The sequence below is a fragment of the Rhinoraja longicauda genome, chromosome 1 (genome assembly GCF_053455715.1).
Source record: "Rhinoraja longicauda isolate Sanriku21f chromosome 1, sRhiLon1.1, whole genome shotgun sequence".
In the NCBI taxonomy this organism is placed as follows: Eukaryota; Metazoa; Chordata; class Chondrichthyes; order Rajiformes; family Arhynchobatidae; genus Rhinoraja; species Rhinoraja longicauda.
In genome coordinates this window covers 953,189-974,072 of record NC_135953.1, presented here as the reverse complement: position 1 = coordinate 974,072, position 20,884 = coordinate 953,189, and the positions used below count along the sequence as shown (strand labels likewise).

Below are 20,884 nucleotides of genomic sequence, written 5' to 3'. Positions count from 1 at the left end.
ACAGAGTGATACAGTGTGGAAACGGGCCCTTCATAGAGTCACACAGTGATACAGTGTGGAAACGGGCCCTTCATAGAGTCACACAGTGATACAGTGTGGAAACGGGCCCTTCACAGAGTGATACAGTGTGGAAACAGGCCCTTCATAGAGTCACAGAGTGATACAGTGTGGAAACAGGCCCTTCATAGAGTCACACAGTGATACAGTGTGGAAACAGGCCCTTCATAGAGTGATACAGTGTGGAAACAGGCCCTTCATAGAGTCACACAGTGATACAGTGTGGAAACGGGCCCTTCATAGAGTCACACAGTGATACAGTGTGGAAACAGGCCCTTCATAGAGTGATACAGTGTGGAAACAGGCCCTTCATAGAGTCACAGAGTAATACAGTGTGGAAACAGGCCCTTCATAGAGTCATAGAGTGATACAGTGTGGAAACAGGCCCTTCATAGAGTCACAGAGTGATACAGTGTGGAAACAGGCCCTTCATAGAGTCACAGAGTGATACAGTGTGGAAACGGGCCCTTCATAGAGTGATACAGTGTGGAAACAGGCCCTTCATAGGGTCACAGAGTGATACAGTGTGGAAACAGGCCCTTCACAGAGTGATACAGTGTGGAAACAGGCCCTTCATAGAGTCACAGAATGATACAGTGTGGAACCTACCAGGGAGATGGCAATTCTGGATTTAGTGTTGTGTAATGAACCTGATTTGATAAGGGAACTCAAGGTAAAAGAGCCATTAGGAGGCAGTGATCACAATATGATAAGTTTTACTACAAATTGAGAGGGAGAAGGGAAAATCGGAAGTGTCAGTATTACAGTATAGCAAAGGGGATTACAGAGGCATGAGGCGGGAGCTGGCCAAAATTGACTGGAAGGAGGCCCTCGCAGGGAAGACGGTGGAACAGCAATGGCAGGTATTCCTGGGAATAATGCAGAAGTTGCAGGATCAATTTATCCCAAAGAGGAGGAAAGATTCTAAGGGGAGTAAGAGGCACCTGTGGCTGACAAGGGAAGTCAAGGACAGCATAAAAATAACAGAGCAGAAGTACAACATAGCAAAGAAGAGTGGGAAGCCAGAGGATTGGGACTCTTTTAAAGAGCAACAGAAGTTGACTAAAAAGGCAATACAGGGAGAAAAGATGAGGTACGAGGGTAAACTAGCCAATAATATAAAGGAGGATAGCAAAAGCTTTTTTAGGTATGTGAAGAGGAAAAAAATAGTCAAGGCAAATGTGAGTCCCTTGAAGACAGAAACAGGGGAATTTATTATGGGGAACAAGGAAATGGCAGACGAGTTGAACAGGTACTTTGGATCTGTCTTCACTAAGGAAGATACATGCAATCTCCCAGATGTTCTAGTGGCCAGAGATCCTAGGGTGACGGAGGAACTGAAGGAAATCCACATTAGGCAGGAAATGGTGTTGGGTAGACTGATGGGACTGAAGGCTGATAAATCCCCAGGGCCTGATGGTCTGCATCCCAGGGTACTTAAGGAGGTGGCTCTAGAAATTGTGGACGCATTGGTGATCATTTTCCAATGTTCTATAGATTCAGGATCAGTTCCTGTGGATTGGAGGGTAGCTAATGTTGTCCCAATTTTTAAGAAAGGAGGGAAAGAGAAAACGGGAAATTATAGACTTGTTAGTCTGACATCGGTGGTGGGGAAGATGCTGGAGTCGATTATAAAAGACGAAATTGCGGAGCATTTGGATAGTAGTAACAGGATCGTTCCAAGTCAGCATGGATTTACGAAGGGGAAATCATGCTTGACTAATCTTCTGGAATTCTTTGAGGATGTAACTAGGAAAATGGACAAGGGAGAGCCGGTGGATGTGGTGTACCTTGACATTCAGAAAGCCTTCGACAAGGTTCCACATAGGAGATTAGTGGGCAAAATTAGAGCACATGGTATTGGAGGTAGGGTACTGACATGGATAGAAAATTAGTTGACAGACAGAAAGCAAAGAGTGGGGATAAATGGGATCCTTTCAGAATGGCAGGCAGTGACTAGTGGGGTACCGCAAGGCTCGGTGCTGGGACCGTAGCTATTTACAATATACATTAATGACTTGGATGAAGGGATTAAAAGTAACATTAGCAAATTTGCAGATGATTCAAAGCTGGGTAGTAGTGTGAACTGTGAGGAAGATGCTATGAGGTTGCAGGGTGACTTGGACAGGTTGTGTGAGGGGGCGGATGCATGGCAGATGCAGTTTAATGTGGATAAGTGTGAGGTTATCCACTTTGATGGTAAGAATAGGAAGGCAGATTATTATCTGAATGGTGTCAAGTTAGGAAAAGGGAACGTACAACGAGATCTGGGTGTCCTAGTGCATCAGTCACTGAAAGGAAGCATGCAGGTACAGCAGGCAGTGAAGAAAGCCAATGGAATGTTGGCCTTCATAACAAGAGGAGTTGAGTATAGGAGCAAAGAGGTCCTTCTGCAGTTGTACAGGGCCCTAGTGAGACCGCACCTGGAGTACTGTGCGCAGTTTTGGTCTCCAAATTTGAGGAAGGATATTCTTGCTATTGAGGGCTTTCAGCGTAGGTTTACTAGGTTAAATCCCGGAAGGGCGGGACTGTCATATATTGAAAGACTGGAGCGACTAGGCTTGTATACACTGGAATTTAGAAGGATGAGAGGAGATCTTATTGAAACGTATAAGATTATTAAGGGGTTGGACACGTTAGAGGCAGGAAACATGTTCCCAATGTTGGGGGAGTCCAGAACAAGGGGCCACAATTTAAGAATAAGGGGTAGGCCATTTAGAACTGAGATGAGGAAAAACCTTTTCAGTCAGAGAGTTGTGAATCTGTGGAATTCTCTGCCTCAGAAGAGGCCAATTCTCTGAATGCATTCAAGAGAGAGCTGGAGAGAGCTCTTAAGGATAGCGGAGTCACCTCACATTTATCCACATTAAACTGCATCTGCCATGCATCCGCCCACTCACACAACCTGTCCAAGTCACCCTGCAACCTCATAGCATCTTCCTCACAGTTCACACTACCACCCAGCTTTGTATCATCTGCAAATTTGCTAATGGTACTGTTAATCCCTTCATCCAAGTCATTAATGTATATTGTAAATAGCTGCGGTCCCAGCACCAAGCCTTGCGGTACCCCACTAGTCACTGCCTGCCATTCTGAAAGGGACCTATTTATCCCCACTCTTTGCTTTCTGTCTGTCAACCAATTTTCTATCCATGTCAGTACCCTACCCCCAATACCATGTGCTCTAATTTTGCCCACTAATCTCCTATGTGGAACCTTGTCGAAGGCTTTCTGAAAGTCGAGGTACACCACATCCACCAACTCTCCACTGTCAATTTTCCTAGTTACATCCTCAAAAAATTCCAGAAGATTAGTCAAGCATGATTTCCCCTTCGTAAATCCATGCTGACTCGGAATGATCCCGTTACTGCTATCCAAATGCTCAGCAATTTCGTCTTTTATAATTGACTCCAGCATCTTCGCCACCACTGATGTCAGACTAACTGGTCTATAATTACCCGTTTTCTCTCTCCCTACTTTCTTAAAAAGTGGGATAACATTAGCTATCCTCCAATCCACAGGAACTGATCCTGAATCTATAGAACATTGGAAAATGATCTCCAATGCTTCCACTATTTCTAGAGCCACCTCCTTAAGTACCCTGGGATGCAGACCATCAGGCCCTAGGGATTTATCAGCCTTCAGTCCCATCAGTCTACCCAACACCATTTCCTGCCTAATGTGGATTTCCTTCAGTTCCTCCATCACCCTAGGATCTCTGTCCACTAGTACATCTGGGAGATTGCCTGTATCTTCCTTAGTGAAGACAGATCCAAAGTACCGGTTCAACTCGTCTGCCATTTCCTTGTTCCCCATAATAAATTCACCCGCTTCTGTCTTCAAGGGACCCACCTTTGCCTTGACTATTTTTTTCCTCTTCACATACCTAAAAAAGCTTTTACTATCCTCCTTTATATTATTGTCTAGTTTACCCTCGTACCTCATCTTTTCTCCCCGTATTGCCTTCTTAGTCATCTTCTGTTGCTCTTTAAAAGAGTCCCAATCCTCTGGCTTCCCACTCTTCTTTGCTCTTTTATTTTTATGCTGTCCTTGACTTCCCTTGTCAGCCACGGGTGCCTCTTACTCCCCTTAGAGTCTTTCCTCCTCTTTGGGATAAATTGATCCTGCAACTTCTGCATTATTCCCAGGAATACCTGCCATTGCTGTTCCACCGCCTTCCCTGCTAGGGCCTCCTTCCAGTCAATTTGGGCCGGTTCCTGCCTCATGCCTCTGTAATCCCCTTTGCTATACTGTAATACTGACACTTCCGATTTTCCCTTCTCCCTCTCAATTTGTAGAGTAAAACTTATCATATTGTGATCACAGTGAGTCACAGTGATCATATTGTGAGTTACAGAGTGATACAGTGTGGAAACAGGCCCTTTGGTCCAACTTGCCCACACCGGCCAAAATGTAGTTCACCTCTTGCACCCATGCAGAACTCACTGACTTCATACACTTCACCTCCAATTTCCATCCTGCACTTAAATATACCTGGACTATCTCTGACATCTCCCTCCCGTTTCTGGACCTCACCATCTCCATCACAGGAGACAGACTAGTGACTGACATCTACTATAAACCCACTGACTCCCACAGTTATCTGGACTACACTTCTTCCCACCCGGTCCCCTGCAAACAGTCTATCCCCTACTCCCAACTCCTCCGTCTACGCCGCATCTGCGCCCGGGATGAGGTGTTTCACACTAGGGCTTCCGAGATGTCCTCGTTCTTCAGAAAACGGGGCTTCCCCTCCTCCATTATAGATGAGGCTCTCATTAGGGTCTCTTCTACATCCCGCAGCTCCGCTCTTGCTCCCCCTCCCCCCACTCGCAACAAGGACAGAATCCCCCCTCGTTCTCACCTTCCACCCCACCAGCCAGCGGATCCAACATATCATCCACCAACATTTCCGTCACCTACAACGGGACCCCACCACTGGGCACATCTTCCCATCCCCTCCCCTCTCTGTGTTCCGCAGAGACCGTTCCCTCCGTAACTCCCTGGTCCACTCGTCCCTTCCTACCCAAACCACCCCAACCCCGGGCACTTTCCCCTGCAACCGCACAAGATGCAACACCTGTCCCTTTACCTCCCCCCTCAACTCCATCAAAGGACCCAAACAGTCTTTCCAGGTGAGACAGAGGTTCACCTGCACCTCCTCCAACCTCATCTATTGCATCCGCTGCTCTAGATGTTAACTTATTTATATCGGCGAAACCAAGCGCAGGCTCGGCGATCGCTTCGCTGAACACCTGCGCTCGGTCCGCATTAACAAAACTGATCTCCCGGTGGCCCAGCACTTTAACTCCCCCTCCCATTCCCAGTCTGACCTCTCTGTCATGGGCCTCCTCCAGTGCCATAGTGAGGCCCGCCGGAAATTGGAGGAGCAGCACCTCATATTTCGCCTGGGCAGTTTGCAGCCCAGTGGTATGAACATCGACTTCTCCAACTTTAGATAGTTCCTCTGTCCCTCTCTTCCCCTCCCCCTTCCCAGATCTCCCTCTATCTTCCTGTCTCCACCTATATCCTTCCTTTGTCCCGCCCCCCTGACATCAGTCTGAAGAAGGGTCTCGACCCAAAACGTCACTCATTCCTTCTCTCCCGAGATGCTGCCTGACCTGCTGAGTTACTCCAGCATTTTGTGAATAAATCGATTTGTACCAGCATCTGCAGTTATTTTCTTATACATGTAGTTCACATCCTCTGGCCTTGGCAACATCCTTGCAAATCTTATCTGTTCCCTTTCCAGCTCTCCAACATCTTCCCTGTAACATGTGCCCAGAAATGAACACAACACTTTGGTCTGCGCTCCTAACTTCCTCAATCCCTCAGTATTGACATGAATCCTTTGCCCTGTGATGGGGAAAGAACAAGCGTACTTACTGTTGAAATGTAGCAGAGCTTTTGGGGTGACTGGGGTTGATGTCAGCACCAGCATTTCCAACCCCTTGAATCCCTCACGACAAACCTCCGCTGCTACTTCCTGGTTTATTTCAGTCACGTGGTCAAGTTCCAGAACTTGCAAACGGATACAGTTCCGAGCTGAGGAATAAATTACCACCACAGGTTGAAAAATAATGATCAAATCTTCCACTGTTCAGAACAAAATAGTGACAGAAAAGGGCAGCACAGTGACTCAGCAGTAGAGTTGCTGCCTCACAGCGCTGGAGACCCAGGTTCAATCCTGACTATGGGTGCTGTCTGTATGGAGTTTGCACGTTCTCCCTGTGACCACGTGGGTTTTCTCCGGGTGCTCTGGTTTCCTCCCACACTCCAAAAACATAGAGTTTTGTAGGTTAAGTGGCTTCTGTAAATTGTCCTTTGATAGGGCTAGTGTACAGGATGATTGTTGGCCGGCACACATTCAGTGGGCCACGCTGGATTTCTAAAGTCTAATATGCTAAACTCCTGCGTGTTGGGTGACTTTTTCATTCAATTCCAGAATCGGTCTTTCAGGTCCAGCTTCACAGCAGAGGCACATTGTTATCAAACCCGTCTCTGCCGCTCTTTGACGGTTTAAAATACTCCTCATGTAACCATGCTCCAATTTATCAAGTCTACCTACCAGACGCAAAAGACCAGGGGAATGGAGGGAGTAATGTGTATGTAATGGGGCCGTTCTGATTGAGGTGTATGAAATAATAAGAGGTATAGATCGCGTATATAGCCAGAGGGTGTTTCCCGTGGCTGGGATGTAGAGTTAGAGCTCGTAAAGATAGCGGGGTTTGGGGAGAAGACAGGAACGGGGTACTGATTGTGGATGATCAATCATGATCACATTGAAGGTATTTATTCACAAAATGCTGGAGTAACTCAGCAGGTCAGGCAGCATCTCAGGAGAGAAGGAATGGGTGACGTTTCGGGTCGAGACCCTTCTTCAGACACATTGAATCACATTGAATGGCGGTGCTGGCTCGAAGGGCTGAATGGCCTCCTCCTGCACCTATTGTCTATTGTCTCTGGTATCAATAGCACGAGGCATAGGTTTTAGGAGAGAGGAAGTTGAAAAGGGTTCAGAGGTTTGTTTCTTTACACTGAGTGGCTGATAGCTGGTTACCTTCATCGGTTGGGGCACTGAGTACAAGAGGAGGGAAGTCACGATGCAGCTTTAGAGGACTTTGCTTGGGCCACATGTGGAGTTTGCATGCAGTTCAGGTCACCACATTACGGGACAGATGTGGAGGCTTTGGGCAGGGTGAGAGGAGGATCACAGAACACTGCCTGGATTACAGGGTTCCAGCTACAGGGAGAGGGTGGAGAGGGGGGAGAGGGGGGAGAGGGTGGAGAGGGGGGAGAGGAGGATCACAGAACACTGCCTGGATTACAGGGTCCAGCTACAGGGAGAGGGTGGAGAGGGGGGAGAGGGGGGAGAGGGTGGAGAGGGGGGAGAGGAGGATCACAGAACACTGCCTGGATTACAGGGTTCAGCTACAGGGAGAGGGTGGCAGACTTGGATAGTTTTGTCTGGAATGTAGGGGCTGTGGAGAAAGCTAATGAAAATAAACACAACAATGAGAGGCACAGATAGGGTCGACAGTCAGAACCTTTCATGCCAGGATGGAATAATCATGGCTTGATGGTGAGAGGGTGATGGACAAATGATTGTGCACAGAGGGTGGTGGGTGCCTGGAAGGTGCTGCCAGGGGTGGTGGGTGCTGCCAGAGGGTGGTGGGTGCCTGGAAGGTGCTGCCAGGGGTGGTGGTGGAGACGGATATGATAGCGGCATCTGAGAGATGTGTGGAGAGGTGTATGGACATGCTGCAAATGGAGGGCTGTGGATTATGTGCAGGGTGGTAGGGGTTGGCATCACCTTTGGCACAGATACACTTCTATACTCTATGTCTAATTACCATCGCTGGCAGCACGTTGTATTACCACCCCTGGCAGCACGTTGTATTACCACCCCTGGCAGCACGTTGTATTACCACCCCTGGCAGCACGTTGTATTACCACCCCTGGCAGCACGTTGTATTACCCCTGGCATCACGTTGCGGGCACTCATTACCCTCTGTGCTTTAAGTGGTGCCCCTTTCACCTTCAAGCTGCTCTCTACTATTGCATGTTTCCATCTTGGGGAGAAACGTTACTTTTATCAGGTCTCCCCTGAACCTCCAGCATTCCACAGCAAACAATCTACATGTGTGCAACCCTCTCCCTGTAGTCCCAACCCACTGACCCAGGCAGCATTCAGGGGGTGACAGGGGGGTGACAGGGGGGGTGACAGGAGGTGACAGGGGGGTGACAGGGGGGGTGACAGGGGGGTGACAGGGTGTGACAGGGGGGGTGACAGGGGGGGTGACAGGGGGGTGACAGGGGGGGTGACAGGGGGGGTGACAGGGTGTGACAGGGGGGGTGACAGGGGGGGTGACAGGGGGGGACAGGGGGGGTGACAGGGGGGATGACAGGGGGTGACAAGGTGTGACAGGGGGGGTGACAGGGGGGGTGACAGGGGGGTGACAGGGGGGGTGACAGGGGGGGTGACAGGGTGTGACAGGGGGGGTGACAGGGGGTGACAAGGTGTGACAGGGGGGGTGACAGGGGGGTGACAGGGGGGTGACAGGGGGGGTGACAGGGGGGGTGACAGGGGGGGTGACAGGGTGTGACAGGGGGGGTGACAGGGTGTGACAGGGTGTGACAGGGGGTGACAGGGGGTGTGACAGGGGGGTGACAGGGTGTGACAGGGGGGGTGACAGGGTGTGACAGGGTGTGACAGGGTGTGACAGGGTGTGACAGGGGGTGACAGGGTGTGACAGTGGGGGTGACAGGGGGGGTGACAGGGGGTGACAGGGGGTGTGACAGGGGGGGTGACAGGGGGTGACAGGGTGTGACAGGGGGGGTGACAGGGGGGTGACAGGGGGGGTGACAGGGGGGGTGACAGGGGGGGTGACAGGGGGTGACAGGGGGGGTGACAGGGGGGGTGACAGGGGGTGACAGGGTGTGACAGGGGGTGACAGGGGGGGTGACAGGGGGGTGACAGGGGGGTGACAGGGTGTGACAGGGGGGGTGACAGGGGGTGACAGGGTGTGACAGGGGGGTGACAGGGTGTGACAGGGGGGTGACAGGGGGGGTGACAGGGGGTGACAGGGGGGGTGACAGGGGGGGTGACAGGGTGTGACAGGGGGGGTGACAGGGGGTGACAGGGTGTGACAGGGGGGGTGACAGGGGGTGACAGGGTGTGACAGGGGGGTGACAGGGTGTGACAGGGGGGTGACAGGGGGGGTGACAGGGGGTGTGACAGGGTGTGTGACAGGGGGGGTGACAGGGGGGGTGACAGGGTGTGACAGGGGGGGTGACAGGGGGGGGTGACAGGGGGGGTGACAGGGTGTGACAGGGGGTGTGACAGGGGGGTGACAGGGTGTGACAGGGGGGGTGACAGGGGGGTGACAGGGTGTGACAGGGGGGGTGACAGGGGGGGTGACAGGGTGTGACAGGGTGTGACAGGGGGGTGACAGGGGGTGACAGGGGGGGTGACAGGGGGGGTGACAGGGGGGTGACAGGGGGGTGACAGGGTGTGACAGGGGGGGTGACAGGGGGGGTGACAGGGTGTGACAGGGGGGGTGACAGGGTGTGACAGGGTGTGACAGGGGGTGACAGGGGGTGTGACAGGGGGGTGACAGGGTGTGACAGGGTGTGACAGGGTGTGACAGGGGGTGACAGGGGGAGTGACAGGGGGGTGACAGGGTGTGACAGGGTGTGACAGGGTGTGACAGGGGGTGACAGGGGGTGACAGGGTGTGACAGGGGGGGTGACAGGGGGGTGACAGGGGGGGTGACAGGGTGTGACAGGGGGGGTGACAGGGGGGTGACAGGGTGTGACAGGGGGTGACAGGGGGGGTGACAGGGTGTGACAGGGTGTGACAGGGTGTGACAGGGGGTGACAGGGGGTGTGACAGGGGGGTGACAGGGTGGGTGACAGGGGGGGTGACAGGGGGGTGACAGGGGGGTGACAGGGTGTGACAGGGGGGTGACAGGGGGGGTGACAGGGGGGGTGATGGTGTGGCAGGGGGGGTGACAGGGGGGGTGACAGGGTGTGACAGGGGGGTGACAGGGGGGGTGACAGGGGGGGTGACAGGGGGGGTGACAGGGGGTGTGACAGGGGGGGTGACAGGGGGGGGTGACAGGGTGTGACAGGGTGTGACAGGGGGTGACAGGGGGTGTGACAGGGGGGTGACAGGGTTGGTGACAGGGGGGGTGACAGGGGGGTGACAGGGTGGGTGACAGGGGGGGTGACAGGGGGGGTGACAGGGGGGTGACAGGGTGTGACAGGGGGGGTGACAGGGGGGGTGACAGGGGGTGTGACAGGGGGGGTGACAGGGGGGGTGACAGGGTGTGACAGGGGGGGTGACAGGGTGTGACAGGGGGGGGTGATGGTGTGACAGGGGGGGTGACAGGGTGTGACAGGGGGGGTGATGGTGTGACAGGGGGGGTGACAGGGTGTGACAGGGGGGGTGACAAGGTGTGACAGGGGGGGTGATGGTGTGACAGGGGGGGTGACAGGGTGTGACAGGGGGTGTGACAGGGGGTGACAGGGGGGGTGATGGTGTGGCAGGGGGGGTGACAGGGTGTGACAGGGGGTGACAGGGGGTGACAGGGGGTGTGACAGGGGGTGTCAGGGGGTGTGACAGGGTGTGACAGGGGGTGACAGGGTGTGACAGGGGGGGTGACAGGGGGTGTGACAGGGGGTGACAGGGTGTGACAGGGGGGGTGACAGGGGGTGACAGGGGGGGTGATGGTGTGGCAGGGGGGTGACAGGGTGTGACAGGGGGTGACAGGGGGTGTGACAGGGTGTGACAGGGTGTGACAGGGGGGTGACAGGGTGTGACAGGGGGGGTGACAGGGGGTGACAGGGGGGGTGACAGGGTGTGACAGGGGGTGACAGGGTGTGACAGGGGGGTGACAGGGTGTGACAGGGGGGGTGACAGGGTGTGACAGGGGGTGACAGGGGGTGTGACAGGCGGGGTGACAGGGGGTGACAGGGGGTGTGACAGGGGGTGACAGGGGGTGTGACAGGGGGTGTGACAGGGGGGTGACAGGGTGTGACAGGGGGGGTGACAGGGTGTGACAGGGGGTGACAGGGGGTGTGACAGGCGGGGTGACAGGGGGTGACAGGGGGTGTGACAGGGGGTGACAGGGGGTGTGACAGGGGGTGTGACAGGGGGGGTGACAGGGTGTGACAGGGGGGGTGACAGGGTGTGACAGGGGGTGACAGGGGGTGTGACAGGGGGTAACAGGGTGTGTGACCTTTTATCAGGTCTCCCCTGAACCTCTGGCATTCCGGAGCATTCCACGTGTGTGCAAGGTCTCCCTGTGACCCAAACCCACTGACCCAGGCAGCATTCAGATGAACGTCCCCTGCCTCCACATCCTGCAATGGGATACATGGCAAGATGCACAGAATATGCCAAGTGCCAGCTCATCAGACTCTTCAAGCAGCATCATTGCATCCTGTCTCTAATGACCAACAGAAGTTGACTACTTGTGTGGCCACAGATTCCTCTGTGCATCAACGCTGTTTAGGGTCTTGCCATTATTTGTATATTTTCTCCTCATGTGAACCTGCCAAAGTGCAACACCTTTCATTCACAAGGCTGTGCTGAAACTCCATTGACTATTTCTCTGCCTGTGCCTCTTCACATTCCTATCCAAGGACCTGTGCAATGACCTTCTCTGGCAGCTCATTCCATACACCCACCACAGTGTGAGAAAAGCTTGCCCCTCACGTTCCCCCCTCAACATACCCGTGTGACCTGTGGCTTTTGATCCTGCTACTCTGGGCAAGAGACGCTGCATTTCCCTGATCTGTTCCCCTCATGATCCTTTACACCTCTATCCATGATCCTTTACACCTCTATCCATGATCCTTTACACCTCTATCCATGATCCTTTACACTTCTATCCATGATCCTTTACACCTCTATCCATGATCCTTTACACCTCTATCCATGATCCTTTACACCTCTATCCATGATCCTTTACACCTCTATCCATGATCCTTTACACCTCTATCACATCACCCCTCAAATCTGCCTCCTCAGAATAAAGTCCGAGCCTGACCTAGCCCTCGTCTGAAGAAGGGTCTCCAGCTGAAACGTCACCCATTGCTTCTCTGCAGCGATGCTACCTGTGCCACTGAGTTACTCCAGCATCTGGTCTGCCCAAGCTCTACCTGTAGGTGCGGCCCCTGCCAGGCAACTGAGTTGGCAGGATGCCACTGAGGAAGGGATAAAGTTGCCATTGGTAGAGGGGTTGGAAAGTTAGGAGAGCGCTGGACAGACATGGTGAACTATAACCAAACGGTGATCCAAAGACTGGCCACACTGGCACGCCTGTCAGCAAGTTGGCACGGAGCCACCTAACACTCCAACGTGTCACCTTGTCACCTCTGGGTGCTGCAAACTCCATTAAAGCAGTTGTAAGATAAAGAACAGCCAGGATAGTTACCCAAGGAGGCCAGACCCTGCAGCCCACATCCTGCCCCTCCAACTCCCAGCGCCCGCAGGTGTGGCCAGCAACGACCGATCATCTGCAGGCTGCGGTTGTTGAAACGCGTTGGCTGGTGGCTGGGGAGAGAAACACAGGGTGTCATTGCCAGAGTTGGGTGGGAGAGATTAAACACAGTGCTTAGTGGCTCAAGGGTCGCACAGGAGCCTCGTGGGTCACACTGGAGCCTCGCGGGTCACACTGGAGCCTCGTGGTCACACAGGAGCCTCGTGAGTCACACTGGAGCCTCGCGGGTCACACTGGAGCCTCGTGGTCACACAGGAGCCTCGTGAGTCACACTGGAGCCTCGCGGGTCACACTGGAGCCTCGCGGTTCGCACTGGAGCCTCGTGGGTCCCACTGGAGCCTCGTGGGTCGCACTGGAGCCTCGAGGGTCGCACTGGAGCCTCGCGGGTCCACGGTGCCCGCGGCTGGAGATTTGCGGGTCCACGGTGCCAGGGGTGGACGGTGCCCGCGGGTGGACCAGGGGTGGACGGTGCCCGCGGCTGGAGCCTCGTGGGTCCATGGTGTTCGCGGGGGGGGAGGTGGGACACTGGGGGGAGGTGGGATGGTGGGGGGGAGGTGGGATGGTGGGGGGGGAGGTGGGACACTGGGGGGGAGGTGGGACGGTGGGGGGAGGTGGGATGGTGGGGGGAGGTGGGACGGTGGGGGGAGGTGGGATGGTGGGGGGAGGTGGGACGGTGGGGGGGAGGTGGGACACTGGGGGGGAGGTGGGATGGTGGGGGGAGGTGGGATGGTGGGGGGGAGGTGGGACACTGGGGGGGAGGTGGGATGGTGGGGGGAGGTGGGACACTGGGGGGAGGTGGGATGGTGGGGGGAGGTGGGATGGTGGGGGGAGGTGGGACGGTGGGGGGAGGTGGGATGGTGGGGGGGAGGTGGGACACTGGGGGGGAGGTGGGACGGTGGGGGGAGGTGGGATGGTGGGGGGAGGTGGGACGGTGGGGGGGAGGTGGGACACTGGGGGGAGGTGGGATGGTGGGGGGGAGGTGGGACACTGGGGGGGAGGTGGGACGGTGGGGGGAGGTGGGATGGTGGGGGGAGGTGGGACGGTGGGGGGAGGTGGGATGGTGGGGGGAGGTGGGACGGTGGGGGGGAGGTGGGACACTGGGGGGAGGTGGGATGGTGGGGGGGAGGTGGGATGGTGGGGGGAGGTGGGACACTGGGGGGGGGAGGTGGGACACTGGGGGGAGGTGGGATGGTGGGGGGAGGTGGGACACTGGGGGGGAGGTGGGATGGTGGGGGGAGGTGGGACGGTGGGGGGAGGTGGGATGGTGGGGGGAGGTGGGACGGTGGGGGGAGGTGGGACACTGGGGGGGAGGTGGGATGGTGGGGGGAGGTGGGACACTGGGGGGGAGGTGGGATGGTGGGGGGAGGTGGGACGGTGGGGGGAGGTGGGATGGTGGGGGGAGGTGGGACACTGGGGGGAGGTGGGATGGTGGGGGGAGGTGGGACGGTGGGGGGAGGTGGGACACTGGGGGGGAGGTGGGACACTGGGGGGAGGTGGGATGGTGGGGGGGAGGTTGGACACTGGGGGGAGGTGGGACACTGGGGGGAGGTGGGACGGTGGGGGGAGGTGGGACGGTGGGGGGAGGTGGGACGGTGGGGGGAGGTGGGACACTGGGGGGGAGGTGGGACACTGGGCGGAGGTGGGACGGTGGGGGGAGGTGGGACACTGGGGGGGAGGTGGGACACTGGGGGGGAGGTGGGACGGTGGGGGGAGGTGGGACGGTGGGGGGGAGGTGGGACGGTGGGGGGAGGTGGGATGATGGGGGGAGGTGGGACGGTGGGGGGAGGTGGGACGGTGGGGGGAGGTGGGACACTGGGGGGGAGGTGGGACACTGGGGGGAGGTGGGACGGTGGGGGGAGGTGGGACGGTGGGGGGGAGGTGGGACGGTGGGGGGAGGTGGGATGATGGGGGGAGGTGGGATGATGGGGGGAGGTGGGACACTGGGGGGGAGGTGGGACGGTGGGGGGAGGTGGGACACTGGGGGGGAGGTGGGACGGTGGGGGGAGGTGGGATGATGGGGGGAGGTGGGACACTGGGGGGGAGGTGGGACGGTGGGGGGAGGTGGGACACTGGGGAGGAGGTGGGACGGTGGGGGGAGGTGGGACACTGGGGGGTAGGTGGGACGGTGGGGGGAGGTGCGACACTGGGGGGGAGGTGGGACACTGGGGGGGAGGTGGGACACTGGGGGGGAGGTGGGACACTGGGGGGAGGTGGGACACTGGGGGGGAGGTGGGACACTGGGGGGGAGGTGGGACGGTGGGGGGAGGTGGGACACTGGGGGGGAGGTGGGACGGTGGGGGGAGGTGGGATGATGGGGGGAGGTGGGACACTGGGGGGGAGGTGGGACGGTGGGGGGAGGTGGGACACTGGGGGGTAGGTGGGACGGTGGGAGGAGGTGCGACACTGGGGGGGAGGTGGGACACTGGGGGGGAGGTGGGACACTGGGGGGGAGGTGGGACACTGGGGGGAGGTGGGACACTGGGGGGGAGGTGGGACACTGGGGGGGAGGTGGGACACTGGGGGGGAGGTGGGACACTGGGGGGGAGGTGGGACGGTGGGGGGAGGTGGGACACTGGGGGGGGAGGTGGGACACTGGGGGGGAGGTGGGACACTGGGGGGGAGGTGGGACGGTGGGGGGAGGTGGGACACTGGGGGGTAGGTGGGACGGTGGGAGGAGGTGCGACACTGGGGGGGAGGTGGGACACTGGGGGGGAGGTGGGACACTGGGGGGGAGGTGGGACACTGGGGGGAGGTGGGACACTGGGGGGGAGGTGGGACACTGGGGGGGAGGTGGGACACTGGGGGGGAGGTGGGACACTGGGGGGGAGGTGGGACGGTGGGGGGAGGTGGGACACTGGGGGGGGAGGTGGGACACTGGGGGGGAGGTGGGACACTGGGGGGGAGGTGGGACACTGGGGGGGAGGTGGGACACTGGGGGGGAGGTGGGACGGTGGGGGGAGGTGGGACACTGGGGGGGAGGTGGGACACTGGGGGGGAGGTGGGATGGTGGGGGGAGGTGGGACACTGGGGGGGAGGTGGGACACTGGGGGGGAGGTGGGATGGTGGGGGGGAGGTGGGATGGTGGGGGGGAGGTGGGACACTGGGGGGGAGGTGGGATGGTGGGGGGAGGTGGGACACTGGGGGGAGGTGGGATGGTGGGGGGAGGTGGGATGGTGGGGGGAGGTGGGACGGTGGGGGGAGGTGGGATGGTGGGGGGGAGGTGGGACACTGGGGGGGAGGTGGGACGGTGGGGGGAGGTGGGATGGTGGGGGGAGGTGGGACGGTGGGGGGGAGGTGGGACACTGGGGGGAGGTGGGATGGTGGGGGGGAGGTGGGACACTGGGGGGGAGGTGGGACGGTGGGGGGAGGTGGGATGGTGGGGGGAGGTGGGACGGTGGGGGGAGGTGGGATGGTGGGGGGAGGTGGGACGGTGGGGGGGAGGTGGGACACTGGGGGGAGGTGGGATGGTGGGGGGGAGGTGGGATGGTGGGGGGAGGTGGGACACTGGGGGGGGGAGGTGGGACACTGGGGGGAGGTGGGATGGTGGGGGGAGGTGGGACACTGGGGGGGAGGTGGGATGGTGGGGGGAGGTGGGACGGTGGGGGGAGGTGGGATGGTGGGGGGAGGTGGGACGGTGGGGGGAGGTGGGACACTGGGGGGGAGGTGGGATGGTGGGGGGAGGTGGGACACTGGGGGGGAGGTGGGATGGTGGGGGGAGGTGGGACGGTGGGGGGAGGTGGGATGGTGGGGGGAGGTGGGACACTGGGGGGAGGTGGGATGGTGGGGGGAGGTGGGACGGTGGGGGGAGGTGGGACACTGGGGGGGAGGTGGGACACTGGGGGGAGGTGGGATGGTGGGGGGGAGGTTGGACACTGGGGGGAGGTGGGACACTGGGGGGAGGTGGGACGGTGGGGGGAGGTGGGACGGTGGGGGGAGGTGGGACGGTGGGGGGAGGTGGGACACTGGGGGGGAGGTGGGACACTGGGCGGAGGTGGGACGGTGGGGGGAGGTGGGACACTGGGGGGGAGGTGGGACACTGGGGGGGAGGTGGGACGGTGGGGGGAGGTGGGACGGTGGGGGGGAGGTGGGACGGTGGGGGGAGGTGGGATGATGGGGGGAGGTGGGACGGTGGGGGGAGGTGGGACGGTGGGGGGAGGTGGGACACTGGGGGGGAGGTGGGACACTGGGGGGAGGTGGGACGGTGGGGGGAGGTGGGACGGTGGGGGGGAGGTGGGACGGTGGGGGGAGGTGGGATGATGGGGGGAGGTGGGATGATGGGGGGAGGTGGGACACTGGGGGGGAGGTGGGACGGTGGGGGGAGGTGGGACACTGGGGGGGAGGTGGGACGGTGGGGGGAGGTGGGATGATGGGGGGAGGTGGGACACTGGGGGGGAGGTGGGACGGTGGGGGGAGGTGGGACACTGGGGAGGAGGTGGGACGGTGGGGGGAGGTGGGACACTGGGGGGTAGGTGGGACGGTGGGGGGAGGTGCGACACTGGGGGGGAGGTGGGACACTGGGGGGGAGGTGGGACACTGGGGGGGAGGTGGGACACTGGGGGGAGGTGGGACACTGGGGGGGAGGTGGGACACTGGGGGGGAGGTGGGACGGTGGGGGGAGGTGGGACACTGGGGGGGAGGTGGGACGGTGGGGGGAGGTGGGATGATGGGGGGAGGTGGGACACTGGGGGGGAGGTGGGACGGTGGGGGGAGGTGGGACACTGGGGGGTAGGTGGGACGGTGGGAGGAGGTGCGACACTGGGGGGGAGGTGGGACACTGGGGGGGAGGTGGGACACTGGGGGGGAGGTGGGACACTGGGGGGAGGTGGGACACTGGGGGGGAGGTGGGACACTGGGGGGGAGGTGGGACACTGGGGGGGAGGTGGGACACTGGGGGGGAGGTGGGACGGTGGGGGGAGGTGGGACACTGGGGGGGGAGGTGGGACACTGGGGGGGAGGTGGGACACTGGGGGGGAGGTGGGACGGTGGGGGGAGGTGGGACACTGGGGGGTAGGTGGGACGGTGGGAGGAGGTGCGACACTGGGGGGGAGGTGGGACACTGGGGGGGAGGTGGGACACTGGGGGGGAGGTGGGACACTGGGGGGAGGTGGGACACTGGGGGGGAGGTGGGACACTGGGGGGGAGGTGGGACACTGGGGGGGAGGTGGGACACTGGGGGGGAGGTGGGACGGTGGGGGGAGGTGGGACACTGGGGGGGGAGGTGGGACACTGGGGGGGAGGTGGGACACTGGGGGGGAGGTGGGACACTGGGGGGGAGGTGGGACACTGGGGGGGAGGTGGGACGGTGGGGGGAGGTGGGACACTGGGGGGGAGGTGGGACACTGGGGGGGAGGTGGGATGGTGGGGGGAGGTGGGACACTGGGGGGGAGGTGGGACACTGGGGGGGAGGTGGGATGGTGGGGGGGAGGTGGGATGGTCACGTGCTGAAGGTCACTGCTCCAGTGGGACACCCATTCCAGGAGCGGTGAATGATCAGTGAGGCAGCACCTTCCTGACTCCCAGATGCCATCCCATAGGGGACACTGAGCAGGGAGTGAGATGCTAGGGCAGTGGTGGCCTTACCATGGATGTAACGGTGCAACTTGCAGAGAGATGATGTCCCTGCAGCCAGCACCCAAGGCCCAAACCACCTCGTGGCCAACTGGGTCCATGGAACTCCTAAAAGTAAGACATACATACACACGTTAAAGCTGCATACATGATACAGCACCAACAGTCTGCTGCTGTGTCCACGCCTGCCCTCGCAACAACATCATGATCATATGAGAAACAGAGACAATAGGCGCTGGAGGAGGCCATTCGGCCCTTCGAGCCAGCACCGCCATTCAATGTGATCATGGCTGATCATTCACAATTTGTACACCATTCCGGCTTTTTCCCCATATCCCTTGATTCCATTAGCCCCAAGAGCTAAATCTAACTCTCTCTTGAAAACATCCAATGAATTGGCCTCCACTGCCCTCTGTGGCAGAGAATTCCACAGATTCACAACTCTCTGGGTGAAAATGTTTTTCCTCATCTCAGTCCTAAATAGCCTACCCCTTATTCTTAAACTGTGACCCCTGGTTCTGGACTCCCCCAACATCAGGAACATTTTACCTGCATCTAGTCTGTCCAATCCTTTCACAATGTTCTATGTTTCTATTAGATCCCCTCTCATCCTTCTAAACTCCAGTGAATACAAGCCCAGTCGACCCATTCTTTCATCATACGACAGTCCCGCCATCCCGGGAATTAACCTGGTGAACCTACGCTGCACTCCCTCAAAAGCAAGAATGTCCTTCCTCAAATTAGGACCAAACCTGCACACAATACTCCAGGTGTGGTTTCACCAGGGCCCTGTACAACTGCAGTAGGACCTCTTTACTCCAAAATTCAAATCCTCTTGCAATTAAGGCCAACATGCCATTAGCTTTCTGCACTGCCTGCTGTACCTGCATGCCCACTTTCAGTGACTGATGCACTAGGACACCCAGGTCTCGTTGCACCTCCTCTTCTCCTAATCTGACACCATTCAGATAATAATCTGCCTCCGTTCTTACCAAAGTGGATAACCTCACATTTATCCACATTATACTGCATCTGCCATGCATCCGCCCACTCACACAACCTGTCCAAGTCACCCTGCAACCTCATAGCATCTTCCTCACAGTTCACACTACCACCCAGCTTTGTATCATCTGCAAACTTTGAGATGCCACATTTAATTCCCTCGTCTAAATCGTTAATATATATTGTAAATATCTGGGGTCCCAGCACCGAGCCTTGTGGAACCCCACTAGTCACTGCCTGCCATTCTGAAAAGGACCCGTTAATTCCTACTCTTTGCTTCCTGTCTCTATCGATGCTCCAGTTCTCCATCCATGTCAATACCCTACACCCAATACCATGTGCTCTCATTTTGCACACTAATCTCTTGTGTGGGACCTTGTCAAAGGCTTTTTGAAAGTCCCAATACACCACATCCACTGGCTCCCCCTTATCCATTCTACTTGTTACAGTTTGTTACATTTAAAACTGAGGTGAGAAAAAACTTTTTCACCCAGAGAGTTGTGAATTTGTGGAATTCTCTGCTACAGAAGGCAGTGGAAGATAGAGCTGTAGGGGCTAGTGGAATCAAGGGATATGGGGAGAAGGCAGGCACGGGTTACTGATTGTAGATGATCAGCCATGATCACAATGAATGGGCGGTGCTGACTCGAAGGGCCACATGGCCTCCCCCTATTTTCTATATTTCTATGTTTCTATTCTAAAAAATTCCATAGGATTAGTCAAGCATGATTTCCCCTTCATAAATCCATGCTGACTTTGACTGATCCTGTCACTGCTTTCCAAATCCGCTGCTAGAACATCTTTACCTAACACCATTTCTGGACAAATGTGGATTCCCTTCAGTTCCTCCCATTATAAATTCACCTGTCTCTGAATATAAGGGACCATTTGTCTTCAATAATCTTTTCCTTTTTACACACAATGCTGGAGTAACTCAGCAGGTCAGGCAGCATCTCAGGAGAGAAGGAATGGGCGACGTTTTGGGTCGAGACCCTACTTCAGTCTGAAGAAGGGTCTCGACCCGAAACGTCGCCCATTCCTTCTCTCCCGAGATGCTGCCTGACCTGCTGAGTTACTCCAGCATTGTGTGAATAGATCGATTTGTACCGGCATCTGCAGTTATTTTCTTACATTTTCCTTTTTACTAAAGAAGCTTTTAGAGTCAGCTTTTATATTCCCCGCAAGCTTTCTTTCTTGCTCTTTCTTCCCGCACTTAATTAACCCCTTTGTCCTCCACTGTTGAGCTCTAAATGTCTCCCAATCCTCCGTCATGCTGCTTCCTTTGGCCAATTTATCTATGTGGTCTTTAAATCTTTGATCTAGGAGTTCATCTATGTGGTCTTTAAATCTTTGCCATTGCATCTCCACCGTCAATCCTTTAAGTATAATTTGCCAGTCTATCCTAACCAATTCCCATCTCATACCTTTATAGTCTCCAAAGTTCAGGACCCTCGTCTCTGAATTAACCGTGTCACTTTCCATCCTAATGCAGAATTACACCATATTATGGTCACAACAAGATCACTAACTAATCCTTCCTCATTACACAACGCCCAGTCTAGGATGGCCTGTCCTCTAGTCGGTTCCTCTACATATTGGTTTAAAAACCCATCCCGTATACATTCCAGAAAATCCTCCTCCTCAGCGCTGCTACCAATGTGGTTGGCCCAATCTATATGTAGATTAAAGTCACCCATGATAACTGCTGTACCTTTGCTACACACATCCCTAATTTCCTACTTGATGTT

The 20,884-nt window shown here is 57.4% G+C and overlaps 1 protein-coding gene across 2 annotated transcripts in view; it reads right to left on the bottom strand.

The window, feature by feature from the left end:
* The window catches only part of fbxo41 (F-box protein 41), a 117,213-nt gene that overhangs the window by 3,775 nt on the left and 92,554 nt on the right, over nucleotides 1–20,884 (bottom strand). For both annotated transcript variants that reach the window (XM_078400474.1, XM_078400561.1), the window contains exons 9-11: nucleotides 18,147–18,242; nucleotides 12,501–12,619; nucleotides 5,944–6,102 (exon numbers count right to left, since the gene is read on the bottom strand). In XM_078400474.1, the coding sequence (XP_078256600.1) occupies nucleotides 5,944–6,102; nucleotides 12,501–12,619; nucleotides 18,147–18,242 (374 nt within the window). The remainder of the gene's footprint in view (nucleotides 1–5,943; nucleotides 6,103–12,500; nucleotides 12,620–18,146; nucleotides 18,243–20,884) is intronic.